The following is a 24,919-nucleotide window of genomic DNA, read 5'->3' on the forward strand; positions in this document are numbered from 1 at the left end:
TCAGAAGAAGCCACCCGTGAAAACTGAAGCCAAGTAGCTCCAGAGCTCTGAAAATGTATGAACAATGTGACGTCAAGGAGTAGCAATTATGATGAGAAAAGATTAGGGAAAATACACGCTGCCAATTAAACGGTAGAGATATTTCAAAATAAAGACATCAAACCACAAATGTCAGATTCATTCTTAATCCCCCAGGCGCACTCATAAAGCCATTTTTGCATCTCATTTTTTTCCTTATGTGATCGGAGAAGTAATGATTGCCCCGTAGAAGTCAACCTCTGGCCTCGTGATCACTTGGACTTGAAATTCAATCAATCTAGAAAGATGGATAGGAACCAAAATGACAGATATGGTGATCAAGCAAACAAATATATTTGCCATTCTTTCAAAACTAAATTTCCTGGGTTTTCCATTTGTAACCCAGCAGAGTGGCCACCTAGCCTTTCAGGCTATCTCAGGGGCTAAGGCTTGGACTGAAGAGCTCTGTGTGCCCAGCCAGCCAGTGGCTGTGCTGGGAAAGTGGATTGGGGGTGAGAAAAGAATCAGTGCCACATGGTCACACTGGGGGCTGCTTTTTTTTTTCCCTTGGCCGCCCCTCTCTTCATGTCATCTTGCCATGACTCTACGTGGGGGTTATTCTAGAGAAACCAGAAGGGTATGGAGTCCATTAGATATTTCCCCAAAAAGAATTAAACTCTATTCCTCTGGGAAATGGTAGTGAAGGATGTGATTTTAAATAGAAATTTCTGGCCTAGGTTTCTAATAATCCCCCAAATCATACCTCAAGCCAGGCCATTTTCCTTCTTCTTAAAATTATAACGCTGAATCTTAACAGGGCAAGGGGTATGTGTAAAAATTAAATTCATGCTTTGGAAAGTAAATGTATGGACAGATGGCTTCAAATGCTAACCATAGCTGCAGTTCCAGCTCGGCTCCTTAGGGATGGCAGTGAAGAGGGGACGCCAGGACAAATAACATCACCTTTCCTTTGACAGGAACCAGGATTGGAAAGTTTAAGGGGAAACCCACCGGAACTGATCCCAACAACAGGGAAGAAAGAGCACCTTGCCATGGCATTGGGATTCCCTTCCTTGGAGCCCTCAACAACCTTATTTTTTTGTTTTTTTTTTTTTTAGAAAACCAAGAAGGATTTTGAGGCCACAAAGTTGAGATAATTGCCATGGCCCAGACTAGACCCACATCTCCTGCTTCCAGTTCATGGCTCCCTTCACACAAATCTCTTCAAGAGAGAAGAGAAACAACCAGGCCAACACCCAACATTGGCTTATTTATATGGACAGGAAGGGACTCGTGTGAGGGGAGAAGTGGTCAGATTTGGCAATGAATTGAAAAAATATAAAATATGGCTAAGTCAGATACAAAGCAATCCTGCTTTGGCAGAAGCACTGCCTTTTTATTTCGTGTTATTAAGAAATTCTTATTCTCCTGCTGACCACAAAACCACCTGGAAGGGGAAGCTGGACTAAAAAGCAGGATACCTTCTACCTCACACCATGTTGCCCAAGGGAACTATTGTTTCTGAGAACTTTTCCAGACTTTCCATTATAAATGTCTCAAACTCCCAAACCTGTAATCTCTTGGGAATACAAAAGAAGTCATTTTAAATCACCAGAGCCCTGACTGACTCACCAAGTTGGAATTTAGTGAAAAGGCAAACCATAAGAGTTTGAGTGTCTACTTGCCTCTGAAAATATTTGAATTTGTAAGATATTTAATAGCACCCATTTCTGCTTTGTATTTCGAGGACCCATCCTGCATTGGGTGTGGACTGGCCTGGGGGAGAAGAGGGCAAAGAGGATCGTAGAGCTGTGTCCGAGGCGATCTTTACCATTTCTGCTTGGATCTTTCATCTGCTGTAGGACTGAGGACGTCCCCCACGACAGACGGGCAGCAGGACCTCCCTTTCTGTTAGGAGTGGGGGTGGGGTAGGGAAGAGAGAAACTGGCCTAGTGTTTAAGATAAAGCAGTTTCCAAGTAACTTTAAAACAAATACAAAGAGGCATTTACTGAGTTCCTTCTGAGTGTCAGGGAGCATGAGTAGGATGTGGGGCAACTCGGACCCCTCCCCATTGAGGGGCTGCCGTGGCCTCCCAGGGCCCCAGAACCAAGTGTAATTAGAAGCAAGAGTCCAGAGATGCATCTTGGTGGTCTGGGTCAGGATCCCAGATGTGGCTTATCAAAAGGGGCCTGTTTAAACCATTCCTCACAACTGTTCAGCCTCGGCCATTTGAGATAAGTAGCTAAGTGTCTGAGGTTGAATCCTCTCTTTTATACTCAACCCCAGAAGCGCTTATTGTTCACATTGTCCATTGAGACTCACAAAGGAGGGTTTAAAAACATAGTTGCCCGTGAGGTCCCTTAGTCTGGAGGAACCCTGGAAGGGCAGTGACTCATGCACTATGGGTGTCCGTGCGTGCGGCCATACACCATGCGTGTAACACAACCACGAGATCACTGTCTGAGGGACAGACACTTAGACGGCCACACAAGATGACACTGTCCTGAGAGTCACTTCCTTGAGAGCAGGAAAGGAGAGGCAGCATGATGTCAGGGGAGGAGCATGGGATTTGGACTCATGGTTCTGCTGTTTATGGGTTTTGCAAGTAATTTACTACTTCACAGCCTTGAGTTCCTCATCCATGAAATGGGCATAACTGTGCCTACTGTATGATGTAGTACGAAAGCATCTAGCACTGAGCGCTACAGATATAAAGACATAAATACCGCAGACATCTGGGAAATGTACATTCTGCTCCCTGCTTGACTGAATCTGGAAGACAATAGGAGTGCTGTAGGGATATAGGCCATCCATTGTCTTCTCTCCCAACCAGAGGCAGCATGGTGAAAACGCTGAGTGATGGAGGGGGGTGGTAGAAGTCCTCTGTTCTGGTCCTATTTACTCACTTCCTGGCTAGGTGACCCCAGACAAGCTGCTTACTCTCTCTCAACTTAAGTTCTCTCATCTGCAAAAATGCCCTTATATAACTCCCAATGTGATGATAAAGATCAATCAAAGGCATCAAGATAAGAAAAGAAGAAGTATTGTCTTTATTTGCAGGAAACATGATCTTGTATATTCTTGTATGCAGAGAATCTGAAGGAATCCACAAATACTATTAGGACTGATACACAAATTCAGGAAGGTAGCCTCATATGAGGTCAACACCCAAACCAACCAGGTTTTCATATGCTGCAAAAATGAAATTAAGAAAATAATTCCATTCACAACAATATCAAAAACAATAATGTGCTTTTAGAAAGATCTAACAAAAGAAGTGCAAAACTTATGCACGGAAAACTATCAAACATGGCTGAAAGGGTTTGGTATGTGAATAAATGGAAACACATCGCACGTTTACAGATCAGAAGACATTATGTGGTTGAGGTGGCAATGCTTCCTAAATTGTTCTAGATTAAACACGATTCCTATAAAAATCCTAGCTGAGTTTCTTTCTTTCTTTTTTTTTTCTTCAGAAGTTGATAAACTCATCCTAAAACTCTTTGGGAAATACAAGTGACAAAGAATAGCCAACACAATCTTTTTTTTTTTTTTTTTTTTTGTAAGATTTTATTTATTTATTCATGAGAGACACACAGAGTGAGGCAGAAACTTAGGCAGAGGGAGAAGCAGTCTTCCCACAGGGAGCCTGATGTGGGACTCAATCCCAGAACCCCAGGATCATGACCTGAGCTGAAGGCAGACGCTCAACCACTGAGCCACCCAGGCACCCCACAATCTTTAAAAATAAGCACAAAGTTGGGAGGAAAAATCACATCCTGATTTCAAAACTTACTACAAAGCTAAGTAATCATAACAGTATGGTCCTGGTACAAGAAGGGGCATATAGAATGGAGAGTCTAGGAATAAATGCTAACATTCATAAGTCAATTGCTTTTCCACAAGTGTCAAGAAAATTCAGTGGGAAAGGAATACTCTTTTTGACAAATGCTTAGGTGTGACTACCTCACGTGATACACTAAGATTAACTCAAAATGGATCACAAACCTAAATGTTACAGCTAAAAGTACAAAACTCTTAAAAGAAAACACAGGAATAAATCTTCATGATATGTTGGCTTAAGCAGTTATTTCTTACATATGATACAAAAAGTACAAGTGACAAAAGAAAAACATCAATGAATAAAACTTCATTAAATGCTCTTACATTTGAAGCCACTCCAGTGAGAAAGTGAAAAAATACCCCAATTCCTAAGAGAAAGAGATTTGCAAGTCATATATCCTCTAAGAAATGTATATCGAAAATGTATGAAGAACTCCTACAACTAATAAGAGAAACAGATAACCCAATTTTTAAAAATGGATAATATAATTTGAATAGACATTCCTCCCAAGAAGTTATCAAATAGCCACTAAGTGTGTTATGTCAAGCATTATTAGTCATTAGGGACATGCAACTCAAAACCACAATGAAATACCACTTCTCACCCACTAGAGTGGTGATAATGAAAAAAGACAATGACAAATGTTATTGAGAATGTAGAGAAATGGGACCCCCCCCCCAAATATCGCTAGTGGGAATGTAAAGTGATGCAGCCATTTTGAAAACCAGTTTGGCAGTTTCTCAAAATATTAAACATAGAATTGCCATATGACTCAGCAATTCTTCTCCTAAGTTACCTACCCAGAAGAAATGACAACACATGTCTACACAGAGACTTTGTACATGAATATTTGTAGTGACGCTATTCACAACAGCCAAAAAGTGGAAACAACCCCAATGTTCATCAGCTGGTGAATGGATAAATGCAATGCGGGTCTATCTGTATAACGGAATACTCCTTGCCAGTGGAAAGGAATGATGTACTATTATGACTTGGATGAACCTCAAAATCATTACAAGTAGTGAAAGATGCCAGATACACAAAAAAACACCTATCGTATAGTTCCATTTACAGCAAATGTCTAGAAAAAGCTAGGCTTTAGGGAAAGAAGGTCAATTAGTGGTTGCCTAACATGGTTCTGGAGATAGGAATGAGGAGCGACTATAGGGTACAATGTTTTGTTGTGGGGTGACAGAAATACTCCAAAATTATATTATGATGATAGTTGCACACCTCAGTAAATATAGTAAAAATCATTGAATTGCACATTATAAATGGATTGATTTTATAGTATGAAAAGTATACTTCTATATATAATAATTTTTATACTTCTATAATAATAATTTTAAAAGATCAGATGAGATCACAACTGTATAGACCCATAAACCAGCATATCGAGACTAGGTTAGATCCTTCAGATTCCCAGTGACACAGGTAAACACCAGCTCCCAAATCTTCCAAATACAGAATTCACCTACAAAGCATTGTCCCTCCTTTCCATCTCCCTACTGGTCTCCAAACCCTGCTATGTGCAAGTCCTCTAATCCAATGACTTCTTGCTTCTTCTTTTCTCCAATAATTCTGTATAAATTCTGTCTCCTGTTGAAAGCTTTTTCCTTAATTACTTTGACCCTGTTTGACTCCTGCTGATTTTCATTTTGGGGGCCTTTGCTAGAACGGTCTGTGATAGGTCTGCATTTCTTCTTTGTCTCCTTTTTTCTTCTCTCTTCTCTACATCGTGTCCCCCTAAATGCAAGCAAGGTCCGCCAAGGTTTCATCTTGACCTCTTTTCCTTCTCTTGCCATAATCTTCCCAGGGGGCCTCATCTACTCACATAATATCCCACTTCTCTGAGGATAACTCTGAAATCTTTATCCCTAAACCATCGTGACTAGTCAAGAAATCACCACCCAGCTATCTTGCAAGTGTCCAAGGTATGAGAATATAAACAACTGACTTAGATACTGCGTTGAGATATATTACTGAAATATGAACTAGCCTGTTTTCTTCCTATACATTTCCCTCCATTGTGTTTCAAGCAGGCATCCAGCCCCTTTTGTCTTTGGAGTGTGGTCTGTGTTTCTGGAACAACAGCTGATATTGCCTGCTGGACACACTCCTTCCTTTGGGACATTTTATCATCTCAAATTGAGATCACTTGAACACATTGTGAATGAGTCTCAGAAGGGTAGAAGAAGAAGGAAGACATACTTACCTTCAGGGGAGGCAGGGAAGAGAGAAAGGCAGGATGGGCTACATAATTTACAGGGCCTAGTGCAACATGACAGTGTGGGATCCCTTGTTCACAAATTATTAGGAATTTTGAAATGGTGACAGTAGAGCATGAAAGCAAGCACAGGGTCCCTATAAGCATGGGGCCCAATGTGACTGCATAGGTCACATACCCATGAAATCATTCCTGGTGGAAAATTTTCCTCCATACCAGGGAGAGATAAGAAGGATTTACTGGTCCAATGAGAGCAGAAAATGATGCACTTCTTGGTGACAGAACTTCATGGGGAGGATTGTCATCTGAGAGACATAATAGGGGAGGCTAGAGTCAAGGCACAAGGTTTTCTAGCTCAAAGCAGCAGAGCCTACTCACTGAAGCACTATGGACTGACATGTGGACATTTGGTGAGAACCAGAATAGACCAATGACAAGGGCTGTTGTCCTCAATGCCTTAGGACTATATACGACCTAGGACCTTTGCATAACCCTAGACAAAGTAGAAAAGTCACCCCACTATCCACCCAGGAGTGACGGAGACTGAAATTCCACTGAGCCCAGTGGAATGGGAGCCAGAGTCAGATTTAGGATTTTTTTTTAATTGTGGAAAAATACACATAATATAAAATTCACCATTTTAACCATTTTTAAGTGTTCAGTAGCATTAAGCCCATTCATGTTATTGTGCAATCATCATCATTATCCACCTCCAGAACTTTTCTTATCCCAAACTGAAACTCTGTCCCACTAACCACTAACTTCCCATTCCTCCCAGGCCCTACTTTCTACCATTCTACTTCCTGCCTCTATGAATTTGACTACCCTAGGTACCTCATATAAGTGGAATCCTACAATACCTGTCCTTCTGCGTGGCTTATATGACTCAGTATGTTTTCAGGTTCACCCACAGATTTCAATTTTTGGGAGGAGGTGGTCAGACATAGGAGGTTTACTTATTTGGGGGTTAAATTATAAATTTCTATTTTTAATTTTTTTTCAAATTTTTATTTAAATTCTAGTTAGTTAACACATAGTGTAATATTGTTTGCAGGAGTAGAATTTAGTGATTCATCACTTGCACAGGTTTTTTTCTTTTTTTAAAGAAAATAAAGACATGCACTGTTTCTTATACATTCAAGGTTGTGAACTTGGATCAACTTTACACACAGATTAATTCATTAACATTACCATAAAACTAGCTTGAATTCTTATCTGATCCTGAGACTTTTTTCTCTCTGCTCCTCCACATCCAACCAGTCTTGCCCATTCATTCTCCACAAAGTCTAGCAAATCCTTGACTTCAGCTTCATTCTGCCTTTGAGGACCTGACTTCCAGGTGAGTTCTCACCCCAGACCTGGGCCTGGATGGCCTCACTCAGACCCACGCTGCTCAGTAAAGTCACAGTAAGGGTCTCAAAGCCCAGTCCTGCTCTCCACATGCTCCTCATCATTCCCACCTCTGCCCCTTGACTTGCGGGAGACCATCCACCCTGAAGGCCCTTCCTCCAGGTTTCAACCTATCTGAATTGAATCCCTCAGGCTTTATTGAAATATCAGCACCTCAGCAAGCCTTCCCTCTTCATCTACACACTCTGAGAAATGGTCTGTATTTCTCCTGTGCCTATTCTATTCTGTCCTGTGATTATATTTATTTCAACACATGCTCCTGCTTACTCGCAAGTTCATCCAAGACAGAGGGTCAAGTCCTGGTCATCTTTAGAACAGCAACTTATATAGGACAGTAAGTGTTCAACATACTCTTGCACAGAGAGCAGCCATATATGAATGTATTGTATGCATGTATGTCCACATCATATGCTGTTGTGGTTGCCAAATTCTGTGGTTCAGACAGCAAGCAGTAAAGGAGTTCGCAAATAGACCTCAAAGCACCATCCAGCTCTCCAAGGTTATTACTATCTGCAGGTCAAGGCCTTTCAGAGGAAAGACATCTTATTTTGGCTTGAAAGACGGAGGTGGAGAGAAGCTGGCATCTGGGTGGAGTGGAGGCTTGGAGGCTCCAGGGAGGATGGGAGCAGAACCCTTCCAGAAGTAATAAGTAGTATAAGCAAAAGGAAGGACCCAGAGATTCCAGAGAGGCCTCCAACAAAAATAGGGAGGTGACAAGGGAGAGGTGAAGAGATCGTTCTCCAGAATTCCATTCCAACAGGGATTTCACAACTGGCCGACAGGACCCTGAAGGGTAGGGACTAATCTGATGTCCAGTGAAGGAACCTCCTGAGGTGAATCTTCAAGACACCCACACAGCTGGCCACTTATTTCAAAAGAACAAACAGGTGGTTGGGATTTGGTAAAGTTGTTTTTCCCCCATCTGATTATTTTAGCTTTTAGCTACATGTTGAAGTACATGCTGACACAGTCTGAGAGCGAATTCTTTGGAATGTGATTTTCTTATCTGTTCCATCAGAACTTGGGGAGGTTATGTAAGGTTATTTATATCCTGCTGTAAAGGATAGCAGCCAGCCTTCAATGATCATCCGTGGCACCTGGAAGTAGGGAGGATGGCTGAGCTGAGTCCAAACACCACCCCCAGTCTTCTAGGTGGTTCCACCTCCTCCTTGATCAGATCTTTGATGGAATCTACACGGGAAGCTTTGAATCTCATTCCATTTCAGTTTATACATTTTGGGAGATATTAATAAGGGGGAGAAAAGAAGCAAAAGCGACCCAGGCAGGGAAGCCCCGCTGTGAAAGAAGGGTGGGCCCAGAGCAAAGCCGAGAGTTCAGCCAGAGAAGCCCATGGGACCAATAAGCAGGAAGGGTTGCAAGGGACGCCTGGGCATCTGTCCCTGTGCTTTGGAGGGACACCAGACCCCAGCCCGCCTTGGAGCCCCGTGTGCAGTGAGGCTCTGTGCTTACCTAGCTGCTGGGCCTGAATCTTAGGCCTGAGTCTCTTGTTCTGCACAAAGAGACAAATAAATGCACTAGCATTTCTAAGGCTACTTCTGCTTTTTACATTTGGTAATTCTGAATGGCTCTGGGGGAAATTCTGGATTGGGATATAGTGGGTTTTGTTACATATTCCCAAGCTCATTCACATAGTTTTAACGTTATATTTTACACGGATGAATGTATGCTAAAATGGACTCTGAATCTACAGGGAGGGGTGTCATGGTTTGGGACGAGGCCAGCTGGCTAAGCTGCAGAGGAAGGGGCTAGACTGGGAGTAAGAGGAGCAAGGGATCAGATCCACCCACAGAGCCCAGCAAAAAGCACGATGGCCCTGGGTACTGGGGAGTCAATATGACAGGTTGAAAGTGGCAATGGTGTTGCTTTGGGCCCTGGGGAGGAGAAGCACAATCAGTGTGAAGATGAAGAGGGGAAGCTTAGAAGACCTATGGAATATGGCCAAAAGGAATCCAGAATCCAGTGAGATCAACACAGGTGCATGCATGCATCAGTGGTTTGTTAAGAACAGTGGAACCTTAGTAGATGAGGTTCAGCAACCAAAATCTTGAGTCTACAAAAAGGATAGATAACATAAGGCTTCCACCATGGGGTTGGACAGAAGTCCAGTTACTGGCTGAACCAGCAAGGTCACAATAAACATGAATCAAGTGTCCCCTGTGAGCAAGCCCTGGGCCCCGATGCAGAAACAGACTGCTAACACTCCACTGCCTTTGAGCAAGTGTAGACCAAAAGCAGGATGGATTGCTGTGTGGACTGGCTTGGTCTGGAGGGGTAGCTGCAGGCCTTCAGAGGCTAGACACAAGCAGAGCCTGACAGACTGTCCTTAGTCCCGCTCCTCAGAGGGGCAGTGGCAGCTCCCATGAGGTGACAGTGTTGCAGGAAGGATGATCACAGCAGCCTTAACCATGGGCATTGACCGTGGATCCTGGCTGGTTGTTGTTTGCAAGCCTGCAATGCAGACTGAGAAAACCAAACCAAACCACAAAACACTGCTTTATACTAGGATAGAAAACATCTTTTTAAAAACTCTTTTAGTGTGAATATATTTCTCTAAGTCACAAAGGCAGTGCAATGGGCCAAATGTTTGCCTCCCTGAAAAATTCATATATTGAAGTCTAATTTCCAATGTGATATTATTAGGAGGCTGGGCCTCTGGGAGGTGCTCGGGTCACAAGGATGGAGCCCTCATGAATGAGATTAGTGCCCTTATAAAAGGGATCCCAGAGAACCCTCTCCCCTTCTTTGTGCCTTGTGAGGATCCAATGAGAAAATGGTCATTTGCAACACATAACCAGACCACTGGAACCAGACCACATTGGCGTGCTAATCACAGACCTCCAGACCTCAGAACTGTGAAAAATAAATTTCTGTTGTTTATAAGCCGTCTAACCCATGGTTCTTTATTACAGCAACCTGAAGTAAACAGGAGGCTTTATCAATGTTAAATTCAAATGTCTGCTTACTCAACTAGAGATGAGCAAGTCCCATTGGATATGGATATATTTTTCATTTAATATTTTGAACAGAGAAATCATATTGTTCAAAAGACAGGCAATAAGACATCTCCCCTCCCATCTTCACTCTCATCTCGCTCTAAGAGTGAACCATGGTTCTAGTTTCTTATGTATTTTTAAAGATATGATTTTCCTCCAATTGGCAAAAACTCTTGGCTGGGGCCTGATGACCTTGAATGGTGGTGTCTTCCAGCAGGCGCTGCTTGTTGCCTCCTGCCTCCTGATGGGGCCTGCCCAGACAGAGGGTTTGTGACCAGAGACTGGGAGAACATGTGTGTAAAGTTTTTAAAATCACTGACCACCCATACACAGTGCATGGCCTGGCTGCTGGGAACATCTCAGGGTGAGTGGCTTGGGGGCCTTCTGCAGGAGTGTAGACCCTGGTAACTTCTCTGAGGAGCCCTCATGGCCTGACGGGTCTTGCCTCACATCTGCCCTCTTTGGTGGACTCATGGTGGGTTGTCTTGCTGGTCAGGTGTGTGGCCTAGGGGGGGTCCACCTCCTTTACCAATGAGAGCTCACCAAAGCCCAGAAAGGGAGCTCACATGGCCAGTGAGGGTAGGCCTAACAGGACAACCCTTTAATAGGCTTTCCTTACCTATCCCCCTACAGGGGCAGGGGCTGGTGCAGGCTGGGAGCACTTTTAGCCTGGTCTATGGTCTGCTAGTGAATGACTAGAAGCCTAATATTTGAGGGTTTTTTTCTCAAACACCTATGTTTCTTTAAGGCTTTTGCCTTCAACCATTTAAGCAAAATGTTTTCTCAAGTCCATCTGAGAAAGCCAAATTCTTATACATATAGATAATTTTTCAGAGAAAACTAGATGTGCTGCAGAGCCAGTGGGCTAATTTATATGCCTTGTGTGCAGAATCTGGAAGAAGGGCCAAGGCCCAGGGACCCTCTCAGGCAAACTCTATGGGTGGCTCACCCACTACATCCATAGACATGGGGACCTCCATCTGTGCCTCTCACCCTTCCCCCAGGCCAGGGTCCTTGTCAGGGGCCATGAGCAGCCTGTGGGGTTAACTACAGACAACTTTCTTCAAATCTGTAGAAGAGGTCAAGGGGGACTCACTGTGATCATAACAGGAGAAGGATGCAGAATGTCATTGAGAACCCCACTCGATCACCCTTTCCCTCTGCCCCACCGCCGCCCCTGAGGATCTCCTTTGAGCCACATGACTATTCCCAGCACCTAGAACAGAGCACTTAGAACATTCCCAGCATATAGCTGGCACCCATTCAGTGCACAGTTAACCCCAGGGCTCCTCTTTCCCAGGCCTCTCATCTTAAAGCTGTGGGAACTCAGGACTAGGAAGATGATATGACTTTGCCAATGTCCGGGAGGGTCATGGCAGAGTCAAGAGAAGAAACCTGGCACCCTGCCCTCCCTGCTGAGCTCTATCTGGTCCACCAGCAGTTCCTAACTTGCTTCCCATCAAGTATTTTGGTTGAATAATGTGGGATGAACACAGAAGGCTGCTCATACCTAGCAGGGGACCTGGCTCCTTGGCACACCTGCAACCCATTCGTGGCCCACAGCACCCGGCTTGGGACACTATGCCACAGACATTTCCATGCACTCTCATGGTGACCCCACTTGTCCTCCTGCCACACAGCTGGCAACCACAGAAGCTCTCGCCCTTAAAGGCAGACATCCAGGGGGAGTTACTTCATCAAGGGGTAAAATATCTGCAGTAACCCCAACCAGAAGTCTGTTCACGACCTCAGCCTGAGAAGCCCTTTGTCCAAGTAAGACTGATCCACATGGTTCCATAACCTGTCTACCAGACCCTTTCTCCCTGCTATGGAAATGGCTGAAGGTAAGAGTAGGTTATGATCGAGCACAATATCCAACAAGAGCCAAATGCTGCACACAGGATCCAGAGGAGCCCCAGACCTGCCCCAGGTCCCCGCCTGGGAGAGATGGTGGACACAATGGCCCTATTCATGGAAGGGGACTCTGAAACTTGAGTATGTGTTATTTAAAATGTCTCTGAAATCAATGTTAGCACACTGACTCAGGCTCCCTCCAAAATAATTTTAAATGTCCTTGAACCCATTTTTGGCATATCACTCATGATGAGGCAGGTACTGAGAGCAGCATGGTTCAACCAAACTCCCAGAAGCCTTGGCAGGAGGAATATGGTCCTATCAATCAACACTGGGGTGAGAGGAAGGAGGGGGGAAGAGCAGCCGTGGTTTGAGAACCTTCTGGAAAAGGGTTTGCTGTTATTATAATCAAAAGCTTTCACCACATTTTTAAGCTTTACCCACTACCCTAACCATTCCCTTCTTCGGGGAGTGAGGTTCCAGCAGCTGAATGCCATCTAACAAGAACTCCCTCTCATCACCATGGAAGCCAAGAGAAACACATTTTTTGAAAAGTGGCACTTTGCTGTAGAGAGGTCTGCTGATGGGAGCTTAAATAATGACGTGCCAGGAAAGATTATTTTTGTAAATTCCTGGAACACACGTTTTGCTCTGGGCATGAGCCGGTTAGTACTCTTCACGCTTCTGTTGTCCCGTACTTTACCTAGCCAGCCGCTTCTGTAGGCAGTCTGATCAGGACCCCTTATACACGCTGTAGTTTTAAGTTGAAACATGGAAAGATATGGTTAGGTGTCCCTGGGAAGTAAGGAGAAAATGTAGACAAAGTTCATGCAGATGGGAAGATAGATTTAACTGTCTATCTGTGAAATCTCCTCCACAGGCTGGGCCCAGCAGAGAAATAAGAAGTCCATTCACTGGGGGTCCCCTGGGATCCGCAGGAGCATTTTCTATTACCCCCATGGTTATTCCACATGTTTCTGAAACTCTCCTTGAGGACACTGTCTCTGATCCCCTATAGGGCCAACTCTAGGTGAATATCCTACTCCAACTTGAAATCTATTCTGATAAAATTTACTTCCCCCAAATAGATAGGCCTCCAAACTTTCCCATCTCTGGTTTCTGCTCACAGGAGCTCCCCACTCTGAATACCTTCTGGTCTTGAATTAGATCCGGGCTCCCTTCCTCTTACTTCCTTCTACCCTCTCAGTGCCCCACTGGCGTCAGCGAGTGCTGCCTCCTTCAACTCCTCCCTTAAAGCCCATCACAAAGAATAGATGCTTGAATGTTTGGAGTGGAAAAGGAAGAAAGGAGGAGCTTCCTGGTTATTTTCAAGTTAGCTTTCAAAAGCATCCCATCAACTGCATGTCTTTTTTTTTTTTTTTTCTTAAGCAAATTCATCTCTCTCTAGCCCTTCAACCCACACCCAAGGGGTGAGTGGGTTTAGCGCCCCTTCACCTGCCTTGTTATGCTTCTCTGATTTGTCTACGCTATGGCCCTCACATCTCACAGGCTTAATAGATTTTTTTTTCTTAAGATCGGGCCCAAAACCCATCTCCTGCTAAAAATCTGTCCACTCATCTTTCAACATTTAGTTCTAGATCCACCTTCTACGTGGAAATGTTCAAGCCCATTGTAAGTCCCAATAATACTTCCCTCCCCTGCATTGCAGGCACTGATCTCTATGCCATTCCTTTTCATTAAGGCCCATGAGTTTCCCATAAAATGCAACAAATACCCATTTCGTGTGTGTGTGATACACTGCATTAATGTTCAAGATCATTCCTACCCCTCCCGCCCCCACTCTGAGAGGATTATGCATCCCTAACCTACCGGCATCAAGCTTGGCAATATAATTTGCTTTGGTCAATGGAGTGAGTAGATTGACTTGTGCCACCTTGAGCAGAGGTTCTAAACATCACCACCTCATTCTGACATTTCTCCTTTTCCCTCAGCCATGTGAGCAGTCCATATAAAAGTTGCTCTTCCAGCCCGGATCTCAAAATAAAGAGGAAATGGGGCAGAGCTAATCCTTAAAGTCCATGTACACAAGTGAGAGATAAACCTTGGTTGTAAGCCTTGATACAGCTTGTCACTACAACATAATTTAGCCTAATCTTAGTGATAAAGTGTGTAACAGGTTCAGTTTTTGTAAATGGTGGCTTTACACGAGGTGCCTCATTCTGTCCTCCAACAGGCCGGCTGGGTTAGTTTTCCTTTCTCCCTTATTACTCATCTCTCCATTATCCAATGACAGATCATGTGGAAACTCAAAAGAACTTGTTCAAATCCTGAAAGTTCAGAGATGACAGAGCAGATGAAATTAGGTCTTCTGGGGCAAATTCTCAGCTCTTTCCACTTGGCCATGTCAGGGGTTGAATGGTGTTCCCCAAGAACATGCTGAAGCCCTATCTCGTAATACCTGTGAGTGTGACTTTATTTGGAAACAAGGTCTTTGTAAGTATATTCAAGGTAAAATGAAGTCATTAGGATGGGGCCTACTCCAATATCACTGGTGTCCTTGGAAGAAGAGAAGAGACACAGAGACACTCAGGGAGAACACTACATGACAACAGAGGCAGAGGCTAGAGTGAGACATCAAGGCATCTACAGGCCAGGGAACACCAAGGATTGCTGGCAACACCAGAAGCTAAGAGAAAAGCATGGAAGAGATTCTCCCCTAGAGTCTTCCGAGAGAGCATGGCTCTGGCCAACACCTTGATATCAGATCACCAGCTTCCAGAACCATGAAGGAATAAATTCCTGTTGTTTTAAGCCACCCCAATCTGTTGTCATTTGTTACAGCAGCCCTAGGAAATCAATGCACCATGAATAACTCAATTTGGGGGCAGAAACCACCAGAAACTCTCAGTAAGTTGGGGGATAGAAGAGGTCTGTCTAAAAATACCTCGTTCCTCCCTCAGCGGACTTGTGTCACCATCCCGACTGTATTTGTTCCCAAGAGCTGTCCTAACAGAGTACCACAGACCAGGTAGCTTACACAACAGAAATTTATTTTTCACAATTCTGAAGGCTAGACATCTGAGATCAAGGAGTCATCAGTTGGCCTTTTCTATGGCCTCTCTCCTTGGCCTCTAGATGGCTGTCTTCTCCCCGTGTCTTCACATGGTCTTCCCTCTGGGCCTGTCTGTGTCCTAATCTCTTCTTGCAAGGATATCAGTCATATTGGATTAGGGCCCACCCTAATGAGCCCATTTTCACTTAATTATCCTTTTAAAGACACTCATTGCCAAATGAGGCATTGAGGGTTAGGACTTCAAGATATAAACTTGCAGGGTCAGGGGGACACAATTCAGCCCACAATGCTACCTCATGTTTTCAAATGTCTGAAGAGCCTCTCATGATGCCTGTGTTCACAGCCTGGTCACTTAAACAATCTGGGAAGGAGGCTCAGGATATAAGGATGGCCCTGCCAGCCCTTTCAGTTGCCAGACCCATCCCAGGGTCTAATAGCCAGGACCACATGAAACTTGGCCTTCACTGTCCTCTTACAGATGTTCAAGTGGTTCTGAACCATTTGCCTCATTCATGATTTACTGTTGTCTCTGCTTTCCTGGCTTCAGCTACCTTGGTGGGCATCAGGTTCTCTCTTTGGCTATGCTGATGATTAGTTTTCTGGCTAAATCTCCTCATTACCCCAGGCCTTTGATCCTCTACTTTGGCACAACCCCTCCTCATGGGTGGCTCTCCTTGTAATCCTCTTGCTGCCTCCAACCTTACAGTCAAAATTTATAACAAAAATTATGACATATTTCGAGATATATAAGATTATTAGACATAACTAGTAATCAGTTCTCCTAAATGGCTGCTAATTACTTTCATAAAGCAAAACATAATTTCAGGTGTTTTTCCTTCTTACTAGTTTAGGCATATCTAGAACCGAAATAATAATTGACAAGTTCTCTGAAACTCTGAATGTTTTAATCATTTATTGTAATACTGCTTCACAACAGTGAATTTTATCTGAAGAAGGCAGATAAATAATCCATGGTGCAGAGATGAAATATAAGGAGAGGGAGAAAAGAGAGAATGATGGAGTCAGGTGGGCTTTTCAGGTAGTGGGCGGGAAGGCAGATCACTGCAGTGACTTTGGGAATGAAATCTGAAAAAAGAGGTGGAGCAAACCTTGGGTATTTCTGGGGAAAATCATTCCAGCCAGAGGGAACAGCAAGTTCAAGTGTCCTGAGGTGGCCATGTGCCTGGAACAGGTGAGGAAGCAAGGAGAAGAGGGTCAGGAATGAGGCCGGAAAGGGACTGGATGGCCATATGGGACCATTTCTCAAAGAACTTCAGATTTTACGGGGTGAAAGCAGGAACTACTCGAGGGTCTGCATGGAGGAGCCACGTGATCAGATGCATGCTGCAAGGATGACTCTGGTTGTCTGTGGAGCCGGACAGAAGGTAGGGCAGAGAGGGTGGAGGGAGCTCTGGGCAACCAAGAGAGCAGGCTCTAGGGATGGAGTAGGAACAGTACAGGCTTTGCCATTGACCTTGAAAGTCCAGCCCTCTCAGGCTGTGGGAGAAAGGGAGGGAAGGAAGATGTGGAGCAATAAGAGAAAGGCCCAAGGAACGGTGGGTAAAGCCAGAGGAAACGGAGGGAGCTGTCAGGAAGGGGGAGCATGGCCCGGCCAAGCGCTGTGCCTGGGCCGGAAATGGAGGCCTGAGGATTGACACTTGACCACTAGGAGGTCTTTGGTGAAAATGAAAGTGGAATTGGTTTTTGTACAAGAGAGAAAGAGAGGAGAAGTAGCGGGCATACCAAATATCATGCATGCAAGGCGGCTTCTAAATCGAGGGAAGCCAACACACTGGGGCCAATATCCCTGAGCAATGCTGCTGTTGGGGTAAGGGGAGGAGAGGCAGCCCCGGAGGCCGTGTCCACGCTGCTTTTGCTGTGGGGCTGTAAAGGTCCACGGCAAGCCCACCAAGTAAAACCTGAATTCCCCAGAAGCCTGAGGATGTGGACTTTTGTCAAAATTTGATTTCTCGAGTACTTTCTGCATTAACTTCTGTTGGTCCAAGTGACAGCCGGTTTTAATTTAAATCAGCTATTTTCCATAAAAAAAAAAAAAAAAAAATGGGATCCCTGGGTGGCGCAGCGGTTTGGCGCCTGCCTTTGGCCCGGGGCGCGATCCTGGAGACCCGGGATCGAGTCCCACGTCGGGCTCCCAGTGTATGGAGCCTGCTTCTCCCTCTGCCTGTGTTTCTGCCTCTCTCTCTCTCTGTGTGACTATCATAAATAAACAAAATAAATAAATAAATAAATAAATAAATAAATAAATAAATAAATCAGCTATTTTCACAAAAGCAGGGAGAAGCGTACCTTATCCTGCAATCTCTTACTCCAGAATGTTGGATCCTTGATATCTGGAAAGAATTTGTTTCCGTGTAATTTCTAGGAGTGCAACAGGAAACACATTGGCACAAATGTTAATTCTAATGCTTGACATCCTAGGTTTTGCTTTGATTCCAGTAGATCAATAAACACCTTTATTCAGACTCTTATTGCCTCCTGGACTGGCCTTGAGGAGGCTTGTGTCCCTGGGTCCCAGGTCCTGTGGGTGACCTCCTGGCCACTCCAGAACGGGGGTCAGAGCCCTGCTAATTACTGTGAGAATCTGGCTTCTGACACCTGCTCTCCAATCTTGTTACTGAAATTCTTTGGTGTCTGGAGTGAGGCACCCAACCTCCCTATACTTTATTTACTAGTTTTAGTTTTTAAATGTTGAACTGATAATAACATATCGCAGAACAAACTAATTTCAGCATATGTTTGTCTCTTGGTAGATTACGTTCAATAAAGATTAAATTCTAGACCAGCTTTGCCACTACTCAGGACGTTTCTGGACCGCTTTCCCCAAATGCTTAATCAGAAGCGTTCAAGAATTACAAACAAATGTTGCCCTTGGCCTTGACAAAATGATGCCAAGTTCTACTTCCTCAAAAATATCCAACACTTTCTCTTAACCTATGCTCTGGATTAAACACATCACTGCTTTTCATCCATGGATTTTATGTTAAATTTTACTAAAATGTGGATTTACCTCAGAGAGAATAACTTTGCAACAAGAACCACAGTAAGAGAGATTAAAACAGAAAGAGCAGCGGTTGTGTTTACACTGTGGTTGTGTTTTAACTAAAATTAAGTTGATCCACACACAGCTCTTCGGAAAGGTTATGCATAAAGTAAGATATAACGATATGCATGCCATGCTCGTAGCTCTTTATTCCAGCTCAGAGTCCACCTCCTTCAAAATGCTTCATGTGCTGCTCCAACTGGAAGAAAATTCTCCTCCCTTCTGGCCTTCTGTAGCATATTAGGAAAGTATCCTCTGGTCCTTTGTGTATTTTTTTTGCTAGATAGGGCTGCATAACAAAATACCACAGACTGGCTAGCCAAACAATAGTTCTAGAGGCTAGAAATCCAAGGTCTAGGTGCCAGCAAGTTTGGTTTCTGGTGAGGCCTCTCTCCTTGGCTTGCAGATTGCGCTTTCTCACTGTGTCCTCACGTATGGCCTTTTCTCTGTGTACATTTATCCTGGTGTTTCTCCCTCTTTTGAAAAGACATCAGTCAGATTGGATTATTACACCCCCTGCCCCTCAAACAGCCTCATTTCAACTCACCTCCCCAAAGACCATATCTTCATATGCATTACATTCTGAGCTACTAGGGGTTGGGACTCCCATACATAAATTTTGGAGGGAAACAATTCAGCCCTTTTCATTCATTTTAGAATAATATTAGGTATCTGATGTGTCTCTCCTCCTCAACTTGATTGTGGGCTTCCTGGATGAAAGGCCTTGTTTTAGGATTCTGTGTGCCCCTACCAATCTGTTGTTTAATGGATCTTCTTGATCACTATTGGAATTTTGTTCATATTTGTCCTGATATCAATATATATTTTGAAGGAGAAAAAAGAATCAGCCACAGTGGCTTCATGGCAATGACTGGGCTAGATGATTTCCCAGGTTCCTTACGCATCCCACAACTGTTCATTCCCCGTCACCATCCATGTGGTTTCCCAAAAAATTCTCCCTCTAGAGTTTCAGTCGTTTGGTTAATTTCTTCTATTTAGACCTCCCAAGAGGTGCCAGTCCTAACTTTTTCAAATTCTCCATACGCTTCTTATTTTCATATCTGCATCTGGCCTGACTTGGGACCTGACTTGGGACCCGGAAGTGAACAGGCTCAGGGCAGTGCAGCGGGCTGCCCAAAGTTGTCCAACACCATCCTGATCCCGAGAGGACCCCAACCAAGCTTTTCCAATCCCAAGGCCAATAACCTAATATTCTTCATTATGCAAAGATAAGAACACCAAAGGCTTTATGTCTTGTGGGCAGTAATTTATGTAACGAAGTGAGATCATAGTCTCTCTTAGAAATCCCAATGAACCTTATAACAGTATATCTTTTAGTACCAAAGGGATCCAGCATACTTCTTTTGTCGATTCATAAAATGCTCAAATGCTCAAACCATATGTTTAAGTACAACTCCCAATGGATATATTCTTCCTTAAATGAAAACAGAGAAATTTTTCAACATCAGGTAGAAAAATAAGCACGGATATTGGGAGGAATAGTCTAAATGTAGCCCCAAGTCAGTTCCAGGACAGTGGAGATGATACCAGCTTCATAGCTTGGCACCTCCCAGCCCCCAGTCCTGCTCTAAGGCATAAGTTCATGCAGTAGGTACAAGACAAACCCAAAGATATGTGTACTTGAACATTAGCCTTGCTAGACACCTTCTGTGTACAATATTGCTTTCATAGGGGCATCTGGGTGACTCAATAGGTTAGGCATCGAACTCTTGGTTTCAGTTCAGGTCATGATCTCAGGGTGGTGAGATCGAGTCCTGTTTGGGGCTCCATGCTCAGTGCAGAGTCTCCTTGAGATTGTCTCTCCTTATCCCTCCTGCTCACGCACTTTCTCTCTCTCTCTCTCTCTCTCAAATAAATAAATAAATCTCTTTAAAAATTGCTTCTATAAAACTGAGACCATCAATGTAAGCAAGCCTTTCAAATAATACATTTTATCATCTAAAAATATTTAGGCATAACACATATGGAGCTCTTGTGGTTCCCTTGGGCCAGACTCAGTTTGAAAGTGAAGGTGAGATCTTTGCCGAACACTCATGGGTGTGCGTGTCCCACCATGGAAAGGGCTCTTCTGTCATGAGTAGACAAGTGAAAACACCCCTAGCCTGAGAAGAAGGTGTGTCTCTGCATGACTGAGGCTTTGTGCCAATTATTCCTTGTGCCAATATCAGGAATGTGGGTCTGACAAACAAAAGATCATGTCACTGGCTTGGCTTTCTCTGTGAAGGCTGTAACGGCCCCCTTTTCCTCATTGGAGCCTGACTTTCTAAAATGGATTTTGTTCATTTTCCACTCTGATGGAGAAAAACTGCACGTGGCAGTTTATGAATTGGATCTCCCAGCAAGGCTCTGAAAGACAACTGGAGTAGGGGTGGTCTGTATGTGTGAAAGTCCCGGGACAGAACTGAAGTCAGGCTGTGACACACAATGACATCTATGTGTGACCCAGCAGCCAGCAAACCGACTCCCTGCAAGGGGAGAAGCATGCCAAGTGAGGACGAGAGGACTTTTGTTCATCCTCTTTATCTTGCAGATGCTGGTTGTTTGTCTGTTGGGGGAAATTAAAAATAAGCAAATAAATTCCTTGCTTGTGTGCCGTCTGGATTTTTTTTCTCCCCATGCTTTCATTTTGAATCCTCCAAAGTATCTTCCTCCCTTAATTTTATGGCATTATTATGTACACATGTATCCAGTATCCATGCATGAAGTCAGAGATATCAATTTGTCTTTCCAGACTCCTTTGGGTTTGCCGCTGTGTAGAGATCCATAATGAGATACAAGAGTTCCCGTCCCCTTCCCGTTAACATAATTTATAGAGTTTTCCCTGTGCTCAGAGCATGGAGCTAAGTCCTGCATAAGCAGCAATAACAGTGCATTCTTAACAGCCTCCCTGGAAGGTTTGCTAAATTCTTTCTGAGAGCCTCTTGCTGGCCCTCACAAAGGTTAGCTAAAAAATAAACTGGAAGCTGGGAATCCAACTGTGAGAGCAGAAAGTACATTCTATTGCACAGATAGAGGACCGAGTTTGTGCAATCACATTTGGCATTCTGGCGAACCCTGATGAAGATCATTTTTAGGCAAAAATCAACTTCCCAAACCCAAGCATGCTCTGGGTTGGCTAGGTTTTTGTTTTTTGTTTTGTTTTGTTTTAATAGATCCTAAAAGTTAAAGATGGGAATCTGAACTGCAAAGCAATTTTTTTTTCATCTCCACATCATTTTACCTGACCCAAGAAGACAAAAGAGGGGCAAGTGTCATTGCTAAGTAATACTTCAGGATATGACCTACAGGTTCTCTCCACGTAATCCAAGAATCCTCTGTGTGATTTTCATAGTCGAGCACATTGATAAACACCTCCTGGATGACAGATGAGTGCGGAGCAAAAGAGACAGAGGGAATTTGGTACAAACACACGAAGAGCTGTTGACTTTCTACCTTGAACTCAGAAAGTATGGCGTTACCTCGAATTTTTATCAGTGGCACAAATAACTACTTTTAAAATCACCTATTCATGTGGTTCTCCATTCCTTCGCACCAGGGCAGGACCTTGGCATAGCTTTTGGAGACTCACACGACTGTGAAAAAAGAAGTCTCAGCCAAGAACTTTGGTGTCCCAAAGGACGAGGGCAACCTGAACATTTAAATAAGCTCCTCAATGCCAGGAGCTAACTGCTCCCTGTTGGACTCCAGCCCACACCCCAGGCGTTCACCCAGTGGAGGACCCAGTACTCACCAGTCATTAGGGTGTAGTAATTGGGGTAAGAGAGACTGGGAAAGTCAGGTGTCAAGTAATCCACTTTCACTCCCCTGCTCACGATCTCTTTGAAACCAGGCAAGGACTCCAGGGCCTCATCACTGATGTAGTCCGAGCGAAAACCATCCAGCAGAAACACCAGGAGCTTCCGGCCCCCCGTGGCTGGCTGCGCCAGGCTGAGTGCAAGGACCAGCAGGAGGGCTCCGAGCTTCAGGGCCATGCTGCCAGGAGCCTGCCCGCCGGCTGGCACAGCCGTCCCCTTGCAAAGGCTGAGGATGGGGAATCTGGAGCTCTTCTCTCTTCTAGGGGCTGGACCTTGACTGGCTGGCCTTCCCCAGCCAAGTTCACTTTCAGGATTTAAAGGTACAGCACCCCCTTTTAAAAAGCACTGATGCTCGCCTTTTACTGGAGAGTCCAGAGCCTCCACTCCTCCGGAGAGCCTGGGTCCCCAGACAACCCAGAATCCACATCAGGGGACAGAGGGCACCTTATGATTTGGGGCGAGAGTTCCAGAAATACAGGCACCCGCAGAGAGGTGGAATTTTAGAAGATGACACACGTCCACAGTAAGTTTGCAGCCAGGCTAACCAAAGGGTGGAGCCAAGGAAAGGGACAATCTTTTAATTTGCAGCTGTCCCACGTCTCTGCCCAATTTAAACCCTCTTACTAACTTTTTTCATTCGCAGTTTAGTCATATGAACCTCCTAATTCGGTCTATAAACAAGAGATGATAAAATTAGGTGGGCACCTTAGTGAACTTTTCGGCCTTGCCTCTGTCGCCAGGGCGTTTAAGAACAAATTACTTGTCTCTGTCTCAGCCACTTGTTTTGTTTTTCCCATGCAACTATATACAGTCTTTATTGTCCTATTTTTCAGGTTGCTGATGTCCAAACCCATCTGCAGGAGGAGGCAGTTCTCAGCCAAGCTACAGAGCTAGAGAGTTGAACAACAGGAGGTCACTACTGGCAGACTGGTCCGAGGTAGCATTGCCCCAGGAGGGCAGCCAGGAGGCAGAGAGGCAGAGGAGGAGAGTTTGCGATGCAGACATAGATATAACCATGTGGGCTTCACGATGAGAAGGATTAGGCCAAGGAGGTGCCCAGGGGCTGGCCAGGAGGTCAGTGAGGTGCAGCAAGGCACAGGGGGCCTAGGAAACCAGGCCCTACATCCAGATTGCTGGGGTTCCCCAGGGTGGGTCTTTCATTTGGCAGAAAATTTAATGTAAAGGCTTATAAAATGAGCATGGCCCATAGCAAGAGCTTACCAAAAGCTAGCTATTATTAGCATTATAACGGAGCTCAGAGCCCTGCAGAAAACTGCGAGGCCCAGGGCAAAGCTTTACAGGGACCGACCGCAGCCAGACACCAGCCACCTGGACCTTGGTCAATTCTAAAATGCCTCCCCCTCGGGATGAGCACTGGGTGTTATGCTATATGTTGGCAAATTTAACTAAAATAAATAAATAAATAAATAATAATAATAATAATAAATAAAAATAAGATGCATCCCCCAGCCCTGGCCTCGCTCCATGCTCTCTCTTCTCCTGCGTTACTGCAGAGTCAGGCTGAGATCACCAGTCACTTTCTAGACTGTGTAGCACATCAGCCAAATTACCATTCTTGCCTCAGTGGACTGAGACAAGGATCAGACTTCATTTTTCCAATAAAAGTAATGCTTTTCTACAATTAGAAAAATAAGGGAGCTTTTCCTTAATGTTTGTTAGTTTGAAGACACAATGTCATTCTTATTTCTTTGAGCCATGAGTTATTACTATTATTCTAAGCAAAAAAGAGGAGGAAAAGAAAAAGGAAGGGAGGGAGGGAGGGAGGAAGGGAAAAAGGGAAGGAAGGATGGAAGGAAGGAAGGAAGGAAGGAAGGAAAAACCACAAGGAGGGAGAAAAGGCGGGAAAGGTGCTGATGAACTGGTGGGCTGCCCAGGCAATGATTACACACATGAAACGAAGACTAGCGAGCTAGCTGCCAGGTCCTGAGCAGTTCTGGGTTTTAGACTGCGGAGGTGGTGTAACAGTACAAGCCTACATGATTTGACTTTGGGGGAGGAGGAGCCTGGGCTCACTTGGAGAAAAGTTAAGGATTCCAAATTTTTAAGGATGAGTATACATGGGATATAACTTTCCTCTCCCACTATCTGGAGGCACAACCCAAAATATGGCTTCCTGAGTGTCCACCAGGCCCTCAGAGGTTCCCAAGGCTCTACTGACAGTGCTGTGACATGTCTGGGTGGGGGCACTGCTCATGTGGCTTATGTTGTTTTACAATGATCTTATTGTTTTATGATAATGTTTAGACAGTTTCTCTAAAGTTTTGGGTCAGTAAATTATTATAAGTAAGCACCTTTCATATGTATACCAACATACAAAAAAAAAAAAAAAAGAAAACATATGGGATGGAATTCAATGCAAATCCCAGCATTGCAAGATCCCTGGGTGGCTCAGTGATTTAGCGCCTGCCTTCGGCCCAGGGCATGATCCTGGAGTCCTGGGATTGAGTCCCGCATCGGGCTCCCTGCATGGAGACTGCTTCTCCCTCTGCCTGTGTCTCTGCCTCTCTCTCTCTCTCTCTCTCTCTCTCTCTCTCTCTCTCTGTGTCTCTCATGAATAAATAAAATCTTAAAAAAAAAAAAAATCCCAGCATTGCCTGCAGTAAAACTCCTCCTAATCTTT

At 44.4% G+C, this 24,919-nt stretch overlaps 1 protein-coding gene across 1 annotated transcript in view; it reads right to left on the reverse strand.

Annotated features, from left to right (window-relative positions):
* ENPP6 (ectonucleotide pyrophosphatase/phosphodiesterase 6) overlaps window positions 1-22,567 on the reverse strand; it is a 112,836-nt gene extending 90,269 nt beyond the window's left edge. The window contains exon 1 of the mRNA XM_077848679.1: window positions 22,215-22,567. Coding sequence (XP_077704805.1) covers window positions 22,215-22,455 — 241 coding nt within the window. The 5' untranslated portion in view covers window positions 22,456-22,567. The remainder of the gene's footprint in view (window positions 1-22,214) is intronic.
* Window positions 22,568-24,919: the final 2,352 nt, after the last annotated feature.

This window comes from Canis aureus, chromosome 15, assembly GCF_053574225.1.
Source record: "Canis aureus isolate CA01 chromosome 15, VMU_Caureus_v.1.0, whole genome shotgun sequence".
NCBI classification, from domain to species: Eukaryota; Metazoa; Chordata; class Mammalia; order Carnivora; family Canidae; genus Canis; species Canis aureus.